Source organism: Oncorhynchus mykiss, chromosome 30, assembly GCF_013265735.2.
Source record: "Oncorhynchus mykiss isolate Arlee chromosome 30, USDA_OmykA_1.1, whole genome shotgun sequence".
NCBI lineage: Eukaryota > Metazoa > Chordata > Actinopteri > Salmoniformes > Salmonidae > Oncorhynchus > Oncorhynchus mykiss.
In genome coordinates, this window is record NC_050570.1 from 35,951,382 (window position 1) to 35,967,173 (window position 15,792).

Below are 15,792 nucleotides of genomic sequence, written 5' to 3' on the forward strand. Positions count from 1 at the left end.
GCAAGGGGAACAACCACTCCAAGTCTCAGAGCAAGTGACGTTTGAAACACCCAGCTAACTAATCTCTATTCTCGGGGGTTGATAGGCTTGAAGTCATAAACAGCTGCTGGCAAATGCACGAAAGTGCTGTTTGAAGGAATGCTATGAGCCTGCTGGTGCCTACCATCGCTCAGTCAGACTGCTCTATCAAATCATAGACCTAGTTATAACATGATAACACACAGAAATACGAGCCTTAGGTCATTAATATGGTCGAATCCGGAAACCATCATCTCGAAAACAAGACATTTATTCTTTCAGTGAAATACGGAACCTTGCCGTATTTATCTAACGGGTGGCATCCATAAGTCTAAATATTCCTGTTACATTGCACAACCTTTAATGTTATGTCATAATTACGTAAATTTCTGGCAAATTAGGCGGCCCAAACTGTTGCATATACACTGACTCTGCATGCAATGAACGCAAGAGAAGTGACACAATTTCACCTGGTTAATATTGCCTGCTAACCTGGATTTCTTTTAGCTAAATATGCAGGTTTAAAAATAAATACTTCTGTGTATTGATTTTAAGAAAGGCATTGATGTTTATGGTTAGGTACACATTGGAGAAATGATACGCACCGCATCGATTATATGCAACGCAGGACACGCTAGATAAATTTGTAATATCATCAACCAATGTGAGGTTAACTAGTGATTATGATTGATTGATTGTTTTTTATGAGATAAGTTTAATGCTAGCTAGCAACTTACCTTGGCTTACTGCATTCGCGTAACAGGCAGTCTCCTCGTGGAGTGCAATGTAATCAGGTGGTTAGAGCCTTGGACTAGTTAACGGTAAGGTTGCAAGATTGAATCCCCCGAGCTGACAAGGTAAAAATCTGTCGTTCTGCCCCTGCCCACGAGGCAGTTAACCCACCGTTCCTAGGCTGTCATTGAAAGTAAGAATGTGTTCTTAACTGACTTGCCTAGTTAAATAAAGATTAAATAAAGGTGTAAAATAATAATAATAATAATAATAATAAATTGGCCAAATCGGTGTCCAAAAATACCGATTTCCAATTGTTATGAAAACTTGAAATCAGCCCTAATTAATCGGCCATTCCGATTAATCGGTCGACCTCTAGTGAAAATACTGCCCCCTAGCCCAAAGTGGTTTAAGAAAAACCCTTGAATGAGTGTCCAATCTTTTGACTGGTACTGTGTATAAATGCCCAAACTGTGCATGAACTGTAGCCAACTCGGCCATCTGGCTGCAGCCTGCACAGCCATCATCTGTAAGAGCTGTAAACACAACCTTCCCACTTTGGACTGCACCCTGTAACCGGTGCAGGAACGGCAGCCACTTCTTCAGAACCTGCCCCAGTTCCCACACAGGCAGGGTAAGAGCCAAAAAACCCAACCCCACTAACCCCCACCCCATCCACCAGACAACAACAATGAAGAAGCCAGAACAAGTCCCAGACCCAGAACTTTCCACATTCAACGCCCAACCCACCACCCAAAATGTCCCAGAAGCAACACCCACCATCACCCAAGTCATCACAGAAACCATGACCCTGACATTACCATCAGAACAGAAATAAACACTCCAGATGGCTGTTCACGGTTGCCTCCCCACTAGGGAATTCATCCATAGACGGCAGAGGATGCAACCACAACTGTCGCCTCCATCCAGCAATTGCCAGCCCAGACCCCACCCCTCCCCCAACACACAGACTGACTGTGGATTGACTGACAGATTGACTGACAGACTAATTATTCTGATTATTTTTTGATTGCTTTTATTTTATTTATTTTTTGATTGGATGACCATTTGGTTATTGTTTGAATTTTTTATTCTTTAGAATTTTTTATTGACGATGGATTGAGTGATTGATTCTCATTTTAACTGATTGAATGTTTTACCTGTAAGAATTTAGGAAAAAAATGAATAAAATCACCTTCTAATATGCATTTTTAAGATGAATATTGAAATACCATAACTGTAACAGAGGGACAGAGCCTTTCCCTGTGATTCTATTGTGACAATCAGATGTTCAATTTGAAGTCATCGCTAGCTCATCAGGATGATGTTATTTGAATGAGAAGGATGGAAGCCCGCTCTGGTTAACATGGTCTCACCTGATTGGCTGGGGTTGGCGTGGTTTGTTGTTTGCCTTATCCCATTGGTGTGGAGGGAGGCGGAGCGGGACAGGGGGAGGGCGGGATGTCGGGTGGGGACAGGTATGAAGGTGGGGTCCAGGTCAAGGATCAACCGGTTGAGCTGCTCGATGGACTCATCCATGTCTGTTACTAACGAGGCAAGCTCCTCCTGCCCACAGGGTTCCCCTGAGGGTAAGGGTGTGTGTGTGGCATGTGGACTGTGTTGGACATGTGTGGTGTGTGTGGCATATGTGGTGTGTGTGGAATGTTTGTCGCTGTCCATCTGCACAGGCGACCTCTCAATCCCCACCCCACCCTCCACTCGTCTCTGCACCGCCTCTCTTCTGCTGGTCCCTGTATTGGGCATGTCTGGAACTGACAGGGTGTCTGGACCAATCAGAGGAGGTGTATCCACAGGGCTGTCCCACCCCTGGTCTGTTTGCTCCTCCCCCTCTGGGGCGTCGACTGCCTGCTGCTGCTGCACCCATGATTGGGTGGTGTAGGTGGAGGGGGTGGAGTATCCACTTCCACTCTGGACCAATTGCTGGGCTTCAGGCAGGCTCTCAGAGGACAATGAGCCAATGCTAGCCAAGCTATGCCTGTCCAAGGCAGGGCTAGCCTCAGGGATAAACTCGTCATCATCCAGGATGTCTGTCTCCCTCTCGCTGGGCAAGGCCTCCTCGTTGACAGGCTGCCCTGAGCCTTCCTTGTCCCCATCCATCTTCCCCTCTCCATTACTGGAGGCTGGGAGCTTTGTCATGTCTTCCAGAGTAGGCTGAGGCTTCTCCAGGCCAACCCCAGATAGAAGCCTCCTTTGCTGGGTACGTTCGTCCTCACTGGGCCCTCTCCCGGGGCTCACTGCAGTAATAACCCCTGTCCACTGGGAGGCAATAGAGAAGCCTGAATCACTACTGGCTGACAGGGCAAGGTCACTGGGGATAGGGCCGCTGGTTGCCTGGGGAAACATATCACCTCCTTTGTTCTACTCCTCTTCCTCACTCTGGCGTAGAGGCTGCCATTGGCAGGGCCAGGGCTATGAGGCAGAGCTGAGGAAGAGGCAGAGAAAATGTGTAAAACAGGCAGCGGTAACTCAGAGTACTTAGACACACAGACACAAAAAGTATGACACGCTTAATAACCTAGAACCCTCAACCTCTTTTAATCATCCTTCGACACACAAACAGAGGCCTGGTGCACTGGACACACACACACAGTGCCAAATGTAGGTCCAAAAGGCTTCTTAACAGCTTCTACCCCTAGGTCTTGCATTGACCCCACCTTTTTTACGCTGGTCTTACTCGCTGTTCATTATCTATGCATAGCCACTTTACCCCTACCTACATGTACATGTTACCTGAATTACCTCAATTAACCTCTGTCTATAGACTCGGTACTTGTACCCCCTGTGTATAGCCTTGTTATTGTTATTACATTTCTATCTCAGTTGAACCTCCCCTCCCCTTTGGCCTCAGAACAGCCTCAATTCATCGGGGCATGGACTCTACAAGGTGTGGAAAAAGTTCCACAGGGATGCTGGCCCATGTTGACTCCAAATGCTTCCTACAGTTGTGTCAAGTTGGCTTGATGTCCTTTGGGTGGTGGACCATTCTTGATACACACTGGAAACTGTTGAGCTTGAAAAACCCAGCAGTGGTACAGTTCTTGACACAAACCGGTGTGCCTGGCACCTACTACCCCTTTGAAAGGCACTTACATCATTTGTCTTGCCCCTTCACCCTCTGAATGGCACATACACAATCCATGTCTCAATTGTCTCAAGGCTTAAAAATCCTTATCCTTCTTTTGTCTCCTCCCCTTCATCTACACTGATTTGAAGTGGATTTAGCAAGTGACGTCAATAAGGGATCATAGCTTTCACCTGGATTCACCTAGTCTGTCTGTATCATGGAAAGAGTGTCCTTAATGTTTTGTGCAGTCAGTGTAGTTTTAACAGAGAGGAACAGGCTAAGCAAGAGGGTTCACTCGCCAAAATCTGTCCATTGTTTTTCTATGGGAATAATATGCAGACCTAAGTTTGTCGCCTGCCTTCCCATCTTTGGGACAGAGACTCCCGTTGTTAGGGCGGAGACATGAGCATCTCATCATTATATCAGATCTTTGGCTTCAGCCTCTTGCAAATAGGAAAGGAAAGTGCACAGTGCACTGTTAGGATGCCCTAATGTAAATTGAAATTTCAGCAAAATTATACAATTACTCCTGTCTAAATCAAATAATTTAAAATACTTCACCAGGGAGCATGACTTAGCCACAAAGGATCATTAGATTTTTTAATATATATATAGCTGTGGATATTTTCAAATTATACAATGGGTGGTTCTAATCCTGGATGCTGATTGGTTTAAACTGCATTTGAGCTGGATAACCACAAGTTATCACCAAATCTATGACATTCAAATGCCTAATTGCTCTGTTCCATCTGACTCCTCACACCATTGTCTCATCAGCTCAGCCAGGTAATTTATATACTAGATCTACACTGTAAAAAGCATTTAGACATTATCTCCCATTTCTTTTAGACTAGCATTTGGTTTTCCACAGCGGAGATTTGTAATAACCTTGCTGTCTCTCCGAGATTTGAAACATTGTTTCAGTAGTGAAATCCGATCTCCAGCTGTCCTGTGGTTAAAAAAAATGTGTTGAGAGTCGGGATTAGAGAGTCAGGCTGGCAGCTTTTCTCAGCCAGTCGAAATAATGAATCAGTATCATTTTTATGGATATATACAAAAAAATGTCAATAGTAAACATGAAATTGCAACTAGTTTGCTGTCATTTTCAGCTTCAGTTTGAAGTGATTGTGTTAGCTGTGTAGTTGGCTATCTCTTCTGAACAGTGGCCTAGCGAGAGAGCAAATGTTATATGCCAGGCGAAATCGCACATCATTAGCTCATTGTTATGGATGTATGCCCAAAAAATCACTAGAAAACATATTAAACAAATGCAAATGCGTCAACTTTGCTGTTATTCTGGCTGCACAGTTTGAAGTGACTGTGTTAGCCAAAGATGGAAAGCTAGAGCTTCTTAGGAATAGGACCTTTTTTTCTCCATTTCCTGTCTGAATGATGTGCCCAAAGTAAACTGTTTGTAGCTCAGGCCCTGAAGCCAGGATGTGCATATAATTGGTACCATTTGAAAGAAAACACTTTGAAGTTTGTAGAAATGTTAAAATAATGTAGGAATATAACACAATAGATATGGTTGGAGAAAATCCAAAGAAAATCCAACAGGACATTTTTTTATTTGAGAGACCATCCTCTTAGAAATCCAAGAGAAATGTCATATTGAAAATGAGCTCCCTGGATGCAATTCCTATGGCTTCCACAAGGTGTCAGCAGTCTATGTTCAAGGCTTCAGGCTTTTAACTTAAAAAAAAATAATAAGAAATCACAGTTTCAGTAAAAGGACACAGTCTTGGAAATTTGTGTTTGCTCGCGCCATGAAGACATTACTGCTAAAATAGGTTTCCTATTGAATATACTTCTTTCTGAAAGAAATGTTATAGTTTGATTGCATTTTAGGGTATCTGAGGAGTAAATAGAAACGTACTTTGACTTGTTGAAACAAAGTTTAGGGGTAGATTTTTGGATCCCTTTCTCTGCAAGTTGAACGAGTGGATTACTCAAATCGAATGCACCAACTAAACAGACCTTTTGGGATATAAAGATGGATTTTATCTAACAAAACTACACTACATGTTATAGCTGGGACCCTTTGGATGACAAATCAGAGGAAGATTTTCAAAAAGTAAGTGAATATTTAATTGTTAAATGTGAATGTATGAAACCTGTGCCGGTGGAAAAATATTTTGATGTGGGGCGCCGTCCTCAAACAATTGCATGGCATGTTTTCTCTGTGATAGCTGCTGTAAATCGGTCAGTGCAGTTATATTAACAGGAATGTACGCTTTCAGACAATGTAAGACACTTATATGTACCTAAATGTTTAAAATCCATAATATTTATGATTATTTATTTGAATTGCTCGCCCTCCAGTTTCACCAGAAGTTGTCCCGTTAGCGGGACACCAATCCTTAAGACAAGCAAGCAAGGGATAAGAACATTCACAGCCATCATGGTAATGGAACATTTAGAATGAACGACTGTTCTTTTTGAATATCCATAGATTTAGAACAAAAAGACTTAACGACTGGGTCACAACTCCGGCAACCAAACCGATAGAACGAACGACCAGCGGGCTTGGGTAGCAACCCTAGATTTGTGTCAGGACTATATCTCGTGGAAGGATGAAATAGTATGAGTTAATTCATAAAAATAATGTTTTTAATTAAAATATGTAAATAATTATTTGAATATGTTGGTAACCATTGTATAAAAGTGATAATTCCTTCAAAGCCAGTGTTTTGAGGATATATTGGCACAGTTTGCCGGCCCTCAACTTTGTCTCGGCCCTAACATCACCTATGCAATATATGTTCCAAACACCAACTTTTCGGGCATTATCACTTAATCACAAGTGTGTAGGCCTATAAAAGCCTGCAATTTGGGTAGTGGGACTAGCAATACTGCCCTACCAAGCATAAAGGTAGTAACTGCTCATAGAGTGGAACTGGGAGAAATTGCTTTTATTTACCCGCATTTTCTCCAAAACACAACATATATTTTTAAATGTTTTACATTTTATTTCACCTTTGTTTAACCAGGTAGGCTAGTAGAGAACAAGTTCTCATTTACAACTGTGACCTGGCCAAGAATAAAGCAAAGCAGTTTGACACATACAACAACACAGAGTTACACATGGAATACACAAACATACAGTCAATTATACAGTAACGAAAATACACAACAGTTTGTGCAAATGAGGTAAGATAAAGGAGCAATAAATACGGCATGGTGGCAAAGTAATGACAATATACCAATTAAACACTGAAGTGATTGACGAGCAGAAGATGAATGTGCAAGTAGAGATACTGCGGTGCAAAGGAACAAGATGAATAAATAAATACAGTATGGGGAAGAGGTAGTTGGATGGGCAATATTACAGATGGGCTATGTACAGGTGCAGTGATCTGAGAGCTGCTCTGATAGCTGGTGCTTAAAGCTAGTGAGGGAGAATCTATAAGTCTCCAGGTTCAGTGATTTTTGAAGTTCGTTCCAGTTGTAGGCAGCAGAGAACTGGAAGGAAAGGCGGCCAAAGGAGAAATTGGCTTTGGGGGTGACTAGTGAGATACACCTGTTGGAGAGCGTGCTACTGGTGGGTGCTGCTATTGTAACCAGTGACCTGAGATAACGCGAGGCTTTACCTAGCAGAGACTTGTAGATGACCTGGAGCCAGTGGGTTTGGCGATGAGCATGAAGCGAGTGCCAGCCAACGAGAGTGTACAGGTCGCAATGGTGGGTAGTATATGGGGCTTTGGTGACAAAATGGATGGCACTGTGATAGACTGCATCCAATTTGCTGAGTAGAGTGTTGCAGGATATTTTGTAAATGACATCGCCAAAATCGAGGATCGGTAGGATGCACAGTTTTACGAGGGTATGTTTGGCAGCATGAGTGAAGGATGCTTTGTTGTGAAATAGAAGGCCGATTCAAGATTAAATTTTTGGATTGGAGATGCTTATTGTGAGTCTGGAAGGAGAGTTTACAGTCTAACCAGGCACCTAGGTATTTGTAGTTGTCCACATAAGTCAGAACCATCCAGAGTGTTGATGCTTGATGGGCGGGCAGGTGCGGGCAGCAATCGGTTGAAGAGCATGCATTTAGTTTTACTTGCATTGAAGAGCAGTTGGAGGCCACGGAAGGAGAGTTGTATGGCATTGAAGCTCGTCTGGAGGTTAGTTAACACAGTTTCCAAAGAAGGGCCAGAGGTATACAGAATGGTGTCGTCTGCATAGAGGTGCATCAGAGAATCACCAGCAGCAAGAGCGACATCATTGATGTATACAGAGAAGAGAGTCGACCCGAGAATTTAACCCTGTGGCACCTAAATAGAGACTGCCAGAGGTCCAGACAACAGGCCCTCCGATTGACACACTGAACTCTATCAGAGCAGTAGTTGGCAGTCATTTGAGAAACCAAGACTGTTTAGTCTGCCGATAAGAATCTGGTGATTGACAGAGTCAAAAGCCTTGGCCAGGTCGATGAATAAGACTGCACAGTAATGTCTCTTATCGATGGCGGTTATGATATCATTTAGGATCTTGGGCATGGCTGAGGTGCACCCATGACCAGCTCTGAAACCAGATTGCATAGTGGAGAAGGTACGGTGGGATTTGAAATGGTCGGTAATCTGTTTGTTAACTTGCCTATCGAAGACCTCAGAAAGGCAGGGTAGGATAGATATAGGTCTGTAGCAGTTTGAGTCTAGAGTGTCTCCCCCTTTGAAGAAGGGGATGATCGCGGCAGTTTTCCAATCTTTGGGAATCTCAGACGATACGAAAGAGATGTTGAACAGGCTAGTAATAGGGGTTGCAACAATTTCGGCAGATCATTTTAGAAAGAGAGGGTCCAGATTGTATAGCCCGGCTGATTTGTAGGGGTCCAGATTTTGCAGCTCTTTCAGAACATCAGCTATCTGGATTTGGGTGGAGGAGAAATGGGGAGGCTTGGGCGAGTTACTGTGGGGAGTGCCGGGCAGTTGACCGGGGTAGGGGTAGGGATAGCCAGGTGGAAAGCATGGCCAGCTGTGGAAAAATGCTTATTGAAATTCTCAATTATAGTGGACTTATCGGTGGTGACAGTGTTTCCTAGCCTCAGTGCAGTGGGCAGCTGGGAGGAGGTGCTCTTGTTCTCCATGAACTTTGCAGTGTCCCATAATTTTTTTGAGTTTGTGCTACAGGATGCAAATTTCTGTTTGAAAAAGCTAGCCTTAGCTTTCCTAAATGCCTGTGTATATTGGTTCCTAACTTCCCGGGGGCTATTCGATGCTAACGGCCCGCCCCCTCAAGTTTATTTTTTGTGAAGAAGAAGGATGGATGTCTGCGTCCGTGCATTGATCATAGAGGTCTCAATCAAATCACGGTGAGGTACAGTTACCCCGCTACCTCTTATCTGCACGGTAATTGAGTCAATGTATGGGGTACTCTTCTTCACTAAACTGGATCTCAGGTATGCGTACAATCTGGTGCGTATTTGAGAGGGAGACGAGTGGAAGGCGGCATTTAGTACCACCTCAAGGCATTATGAGTACCTCGTCATGCCGTTTTTGTTGATGAATGCTCCCTCAGTCTTCCAATCCTTCGTAGACAAGATTTTCAGGGACCTGCACGGGCAGGGTGTAGTGGTGTATATCGATGACATTCTGATATACTCCACTACATGCGCCGAGCATGTGTCCTTGGTGCGCAAGGTACTTGGAAGACTATTGGAGCATGACCTGTACGTCAAGGCTGAGAAATGCCTGTTCTTTCAACAGTCCGCCTCCTTCCTAGGGTATCACATTTCCACATCAGGGGTGGAGATGGAGAGTGACCGCTTTTCAGCCTTGTATAATTGTCCGACTCCCTACACAGTAAAGGAGGTGCGGCGATTTTTAGGGTTTGCCAATTACTACCGGAGATTTATCCGGGGTTTTGGCCAGGTGGCTGCTCCCATTACCTCACTGCTGAAGGGGGGTCCTGACGTCTGCAGTGGTCGGTTGAGGTGGACAGGGCTTTTGGGCAGCTGAGAGCTCTGTTTACCTCGGCTCCGGTGGTGGCCCATCCGGATTCCTCTTTGGCATTCATAGTGGAGGTGGACACGTCAGAGGCTGGGATTGGAGCCGTGCTCTCTCAGCGCTCGGGCACGCCACCGAAGCTCCGCCCCTGTGCTTTCTTCTCGAAGAAGCTCAGCCCGGCGGAGTGGAACTATGATGTGGGGGACCGGGAGCTGTTACCTGTGGTTAAGGCTTTGAAGTCATGGAGACATTGGCTTAAGGGGGCTAAACACCCTTTCCTCATCTGGACTGACCACCGCAACCTGGAGTACATCCGGGCAGCTAGTAGACTGAATCCTCATCAGGCAAGGTGGGCCATGTTCTTTACCCGTTTTGTGTTTACCCAGTCCTACAGACCAGGTTCCCAGAATGTGAAGGCAGACGCACTGTTCCAACTGTATGACACAGAGGAGCGGCCCATGGATCAGACTCCTATCCTCCCGGCCTCCTGCTTGGTAGCGCCGGTCGTGTGGGAGCTGGACGCGGACATTGAGCGGGTGTTGGTTACTGAACCCGCTCCACTCCAGTGTCCCGTCAGACAACAACAAGGTCAAGGTATTGGAGTGGCCATCACAAAGCCCTGACCTCAAACCTATACAGAATTTGTGGGCAGAACTGAAAAAAAACGTGTCGAGTAAGGAGGCCTGCAATCCTGACTCATTTACACCAGCTCTGTCAGGAGGAATGGGCCAAAATTCACCCAACTTATTGTGGGAAGCTTGTGGATGGCTTCCCAAAACGTTTGACCCAAGTTAAACAATTTTAAGGCAATGCTACCAAATACTATTTGAGTGTATGTAAACTTCTGACCCACTGGGAATGTGTTGAAAGAAATAACAGCTGAAATAAATAATTCTGTCTTCTATTATTCTGACGTTTCACATTCTTAAAATAAAGTGGTGATCCTAGCTGACCTAAGACAGGACATTTTTACTAGGATTAAATATCAGGAATTGGGAAAAACTGAGTTTAAATGTATTTGTCTAAGGTGTATGTAAACTTCCGACTTCAACTGTATGAAAGTGCCCATCTGTCTGATTTTTTAACCACGTACACAACAAGTAAGCTGAGCTTCTCAGTTATTTTTTGTTTACCTCACACAAGTCAACAAAGTCTGTTTTTTAACATTGCTTGCGAACAATAGTTCCTCAGTACTTTAAAAAATCTATCCAACACTCCCAGCCTCGATAATCACCAACGCTTTGGTGTGGAAGAGCCAAATGATCTGATGATCCCATATATCGAGTAGAAACATCACTAGAGCAGGAAACTCTGAGAGCCCGGAATAGGCTAGTTGATACAATGTTGTAAGTTCACTAGCTACAGCTTCAGGCTGGACCCAGTGATGATGTGATACAATGTTGCATTTCACTAGCAATAGATCAAGTCAAGATAGATAGAAAGGGAGGCAGAGTAGAGAAAAACAGAATGTTTTCTACTGTTATATTTGTTGGCTTTAGACCTATGCATTTTACTTAGTTGACGATGGAAGTTATAGGCTTACTTCTGATTTGTCCTAAAGGCTATCTTAGAGTTCTATGCTCTTATTTCTTTAGCCGCCAATAGATCACAGTTTACCAATGTGTCCATATGGCAGAGGCTGGTCCTCTTGCCATAGTTGAATTTTAACTTTAAGATTTTTATCATTTTACTTCAGATTTTTATGATTAACCATCTGACAATGATTTATTATTGAAAGGAAACTGTTCCATGACAATTTGCATATAAAAATAATCATAACTGGCACGCAGATTGGTATAAATGGTAAGAGAAATCATAAGCTTCCCCAAACTTGAAACTCACAAGCTTCCTATGTTTTCTACTATTACACCTGGTAAGAAATTGAAGGTCCCATGAAAAAACGTGCCCACCTATGGAAATCAAAGGCCCCTCCAACTGATTTGTTCTGGCGCCAGCCCTGCTGTGACAGGACACAGATGGCAAGCTCTCTCTCTCACACACACACATGCACACCACACACAAAGTGACCTCTAATATCAGAGTAAACCAGGAAAGACAAAAAGGATTGTAGAATGAACTAGAGAGTGGTTCCAGCTGACTATCCACTCAGTTCTACAAAAGTCCAATAATTGCACCAGATGTTGATATTAGATAACACACAAATTCCTCTATCTGATGGAAGCTGTTTAGAGAGAGATTTTCATCTTGAAGAGCAATAATAACGTACTCTTACTGTAACAACGCATGCATAACATGCACAGTATATACCTACCGTAACCATAAAGTTTGTGCCACACAAATGTATTAGATATTGATGTTAGGTATGATTTTCCATGAAAATATCTTAGCTAATGATCTAGAACATTTGGGTTCTCCTTCCATCCAGACTTTTCATAAATGAAACAGTGTGTGCATCCCAAATGACACCCTATTCCGTATATAAAGCCTTACTTTTGACCAGAGCCATATGGGGCACTATATTTCGTACTATATTGGGAATATGGTGCCATTTAGGATTCACATCTTGTCTCATTCATAAAACAGTCTCAGCAGCCAGACTGCTGAACTCACAGAGCAATAAAATAAACATATTCTAGATTCATATAGCTACCAGTATGAAACACTAACCTGAAACATTGTGTGGGTGCCCTTATAGAAAAACCACATGATTTCACATGAAATTTCACATGTGAATTAATGGGAAAACATGTGGTTGGGAACATTTCACATGTGGAAACATGGTTCTGGAGCACTGCACATGTGAAAACAAAAAGGTGTCGTTATGATACACACAGTGCTTTTAACAAACAATGTTTTCAACTTACATATTTGACACACTTTCACATACATGACTACATTGTGTATATTTCTTTTTTCAGTAATTATTATTCAACATGTTGTCACCAGGGATTTAAACTCACAACCTCTTGGTTCATGGCATTCGGATCTTTCTTCTACTCCCCCATGCCTGTGTTAATAACTGATTTCACCTGTACTCTTTCTTACACTTTGGAGTGCAATGTTAATCTCAGCTTTGTTAAAAGTCAACTCGTGAAAAACTATTATATTTATCATAGTGATTCAGGAGTAACGTTGAACTATACAGAAAACCCTCAAATCGCTAAAATAAGTCATTGAAATCAATAATGAGAGAATCGTCACAATAACTGATAACTCAAAAAGCAATGAAGATGGCAGTCTTTTGCTAAGTGCAGATATGTATTATAGGTAACGAAATGAATGTGTATGGGAATGCTACAGACTTTGTGGCACAGCATAAAAAATTGTGCACCCCAAAAGTGATGAGTTCAAATCCCATACTTAGGCTGAACAGCGTACCACTGACTTTAAAACTACCATTTCATTACAGTCATTTTTTACAAGGGTTTGGGATGGTTTAAAACCATATTGGACCATCATGTCATGTCCTGATAACTGGTAAAACAAATGTCTTGAGAAACTTTTACAAACATCCTACAACACAAGAATACATTTCTGCACTGCTAAATGTTGCCCAGGTTTGTGTCCCTGAGCACTGCTACTTTTTCGTTCGTGTAATTGCACAGTCATTGACTTGATTCTGGGCAACTTTTAGCAGTGCAGAAATTTATTCTTGCCAATAAATCCGTAGCCGATCTCTGTCATGGACACAGACCTGGTGGTGCAGAAGGAAATTCAGATTGCTGGCATCACCCTTACGGAAAAAAAAACACATTATTGCTCTCCGGATTTGAACTTGCAACCTTGTGGTCTGGAGTGCATTAAAGGTTGCCTTTGGGCAACAATAACATATTTAAACTGTATGCCTGATCAATGCACCATCATACCAGCAGAAACATTGCACCATCATGCAATCAGTGAAATCTGACTTAAAAATACACCTTATGGAACAACGGGGACTGTGATGAGACACACACACACACACAAGTAAAGACACACACATGATAACATATGCACTATACAAACACATACACATGAATGTTGTGTTGTAGATATGTGGGAGTAGAGTAGTAGCCTGAGTGTATTTGGGATTTGGGATTTTATTAGGATCCCCATTAGCTGTTGCAAAAGCAGCAGCTACTCTTCCTGGGGTCCACACAAAACATGAAACATAATACAGAACAACATAATACAGAACATCATTAGACAAGAACAGCTCAAGGACAGAGCTACATACATTTTTAAAAAGGCACACGTCGCCTACATACCAATGCATACACACAAACTATCTAGGTCAAATAAGGAAGGGCACACACTTAATGTGTTGTGAAATCTGTTGTATATAACTGTCTTAGTTTTGCTGGACCCCAGGAAGAGTAGCTGCTGCCTTGGCAGGTTTGGTGAATTAGCATGGCAGGATAGTAGACTGAGGTTAAGTTTAGGAAAAGGATTAAGGTTAGGCTTAGCTACAATGCAACAGTTGTCAACAACTGTTGTTCCAGACGCAAATGAACCTGCCACGGACCAATGGCAAGCATCAATGGATGTAACTTCATATCAAGAAACGCCTCTACCAGAAAACACCTCTAATTGTGGTCTGCACTTACACCATTCTCAATAAGTATGAACCTGGTGGCACTGCAGAAACACCGATGCACTCAAGAGGTTGCAACTTCAAATCCTCGAAGCAGTCATGTTGGTTTTATGTTGATGTAACGTTAGTGGTGATGATTGGACCATTATTGACTTGAATCTCGGCAGCTTTCAGCAAAGTGCAGGAATGTATTCTGGTGGTGTAGCAGATCATGTTATCACGTGTTGACATTTTGAATCCCAATGTTGTCACATTTATTTCACATGAGATCATGTTTTCACATGTGCTCACATGTTGCCGCATGCTATCACATGAACTTCACATAAAATCACGTGGTCACATGAGATCATGCAAGATCACACACTTCATGTGTTTTTTCCGTAATGGTGGTTTTGAACCCAGTATCATATCCAGATGGACAAAAATCCATCCTAACAAAACTACATGCATACGCACAAATGCGCACAAATACAAAAACGCACACATACATGCACGCACACAAACACGCACGCATACACACGAAATGGTAAATACCCAGTGTAGCCTCCTCAGTCCAACGAGACTATGAAACTCAAAACCAGACTGGCATAGTAAAGCCTCTCTCAACCTCAAGTCACACACACACACACACACACACACACACACACACACACACACACACACACACACACACACACACACACACACACACACACACACACACACACACACACACACACACACACACACACACACACACACACACACACACACCACACACACACACCCCTCTACTCCACTCCCTCCCACAGAGCATACACACAAACACACACACCAGCACGCAAACATCCCTTCCCACTCATCAATGTAGCACACATATTGAACAAGCTGCAACACAGACAAAAACAATACCCTTGTAACTTACACCAACTCCTCTCCCACCAAAAACACTCACTACCATCACTAACACCACATGAATTCACTAATACAAATAGTACTACAACAACTTACAGAAACAACGTCATCCCTATAGCAACTGTAACACAGCTTACATCATCACTACATCTGGAAACAACATGCAACGCCTCATTCCACAAGTCAGAGAGAACCCAGATGACAAACACATGAGTGAAACAAGAAAGATAAATAAAATAATACATTAAAAGTAGAGGGTAAGAAGAGGAGAAAGAGAAGGAAAAGAGTGGTAACCGTTCAGACCAGGTTTTGCGTAGATCTCCTCTCCTCTCCAGTCGTCTCTCTTTCTCTCAGGCGGCTAAAGGATGACTAGCAGAGAGTAACATTCTTTCTCTCTTACTCTATAGGTGCTAACTGCCCCCCTGGGTCCCCCCACGCCCTCTCTCTCTCTCTCTGTCTCTGCTCTCTCACACTCTCCTTCTCAATTCAATTTCAATTTAAGGGGCTTTCTTGGCATGGGAAACATATGTTTACATTACCAAAACAAGTGAAATAGATAAGTAGATAATAAAGAAAAGTGAAATAAA

General features: G+C 42.9%; 1 protein-coding gene across 3 annotated transcripts in view; it reads right to left on the reverse strand.

Moving 5' to 3' along the window:
- LOC110521773 (tensin-3) overlaps positions 1–15,589 on the reverse strand; it is a 66,496-nt gene extending 50,907 nt beyond the window's left edge. For 2 of the 3 annotated variants that reach the window (XM_036968977.1, XM_036968974.1), the window contains exons 1-2: positions 15,509–15,589; positions 2,127–3,193 (exon numbers count right to left, since the gene is read on the reverse strand). In XM_036968977.1, the coding sequence (XP_036824872.1) occupies positions 2,127–3,114 (988 nt within the window). In that variant the 5' untranslated portion in view covers positions 3,115–3,193; positions 15,509–15,589. Of the gene's footprint in view, positions 1–2,126; positions 3,194–15,499 lie in introns of all 3 variants that reach the window. The other variant, XM_036968976.1, reaches the window with a different exon arrangement.
- Between the last annotated feature and the right edge of the window lie 203 nt (positions 15,590–15,792).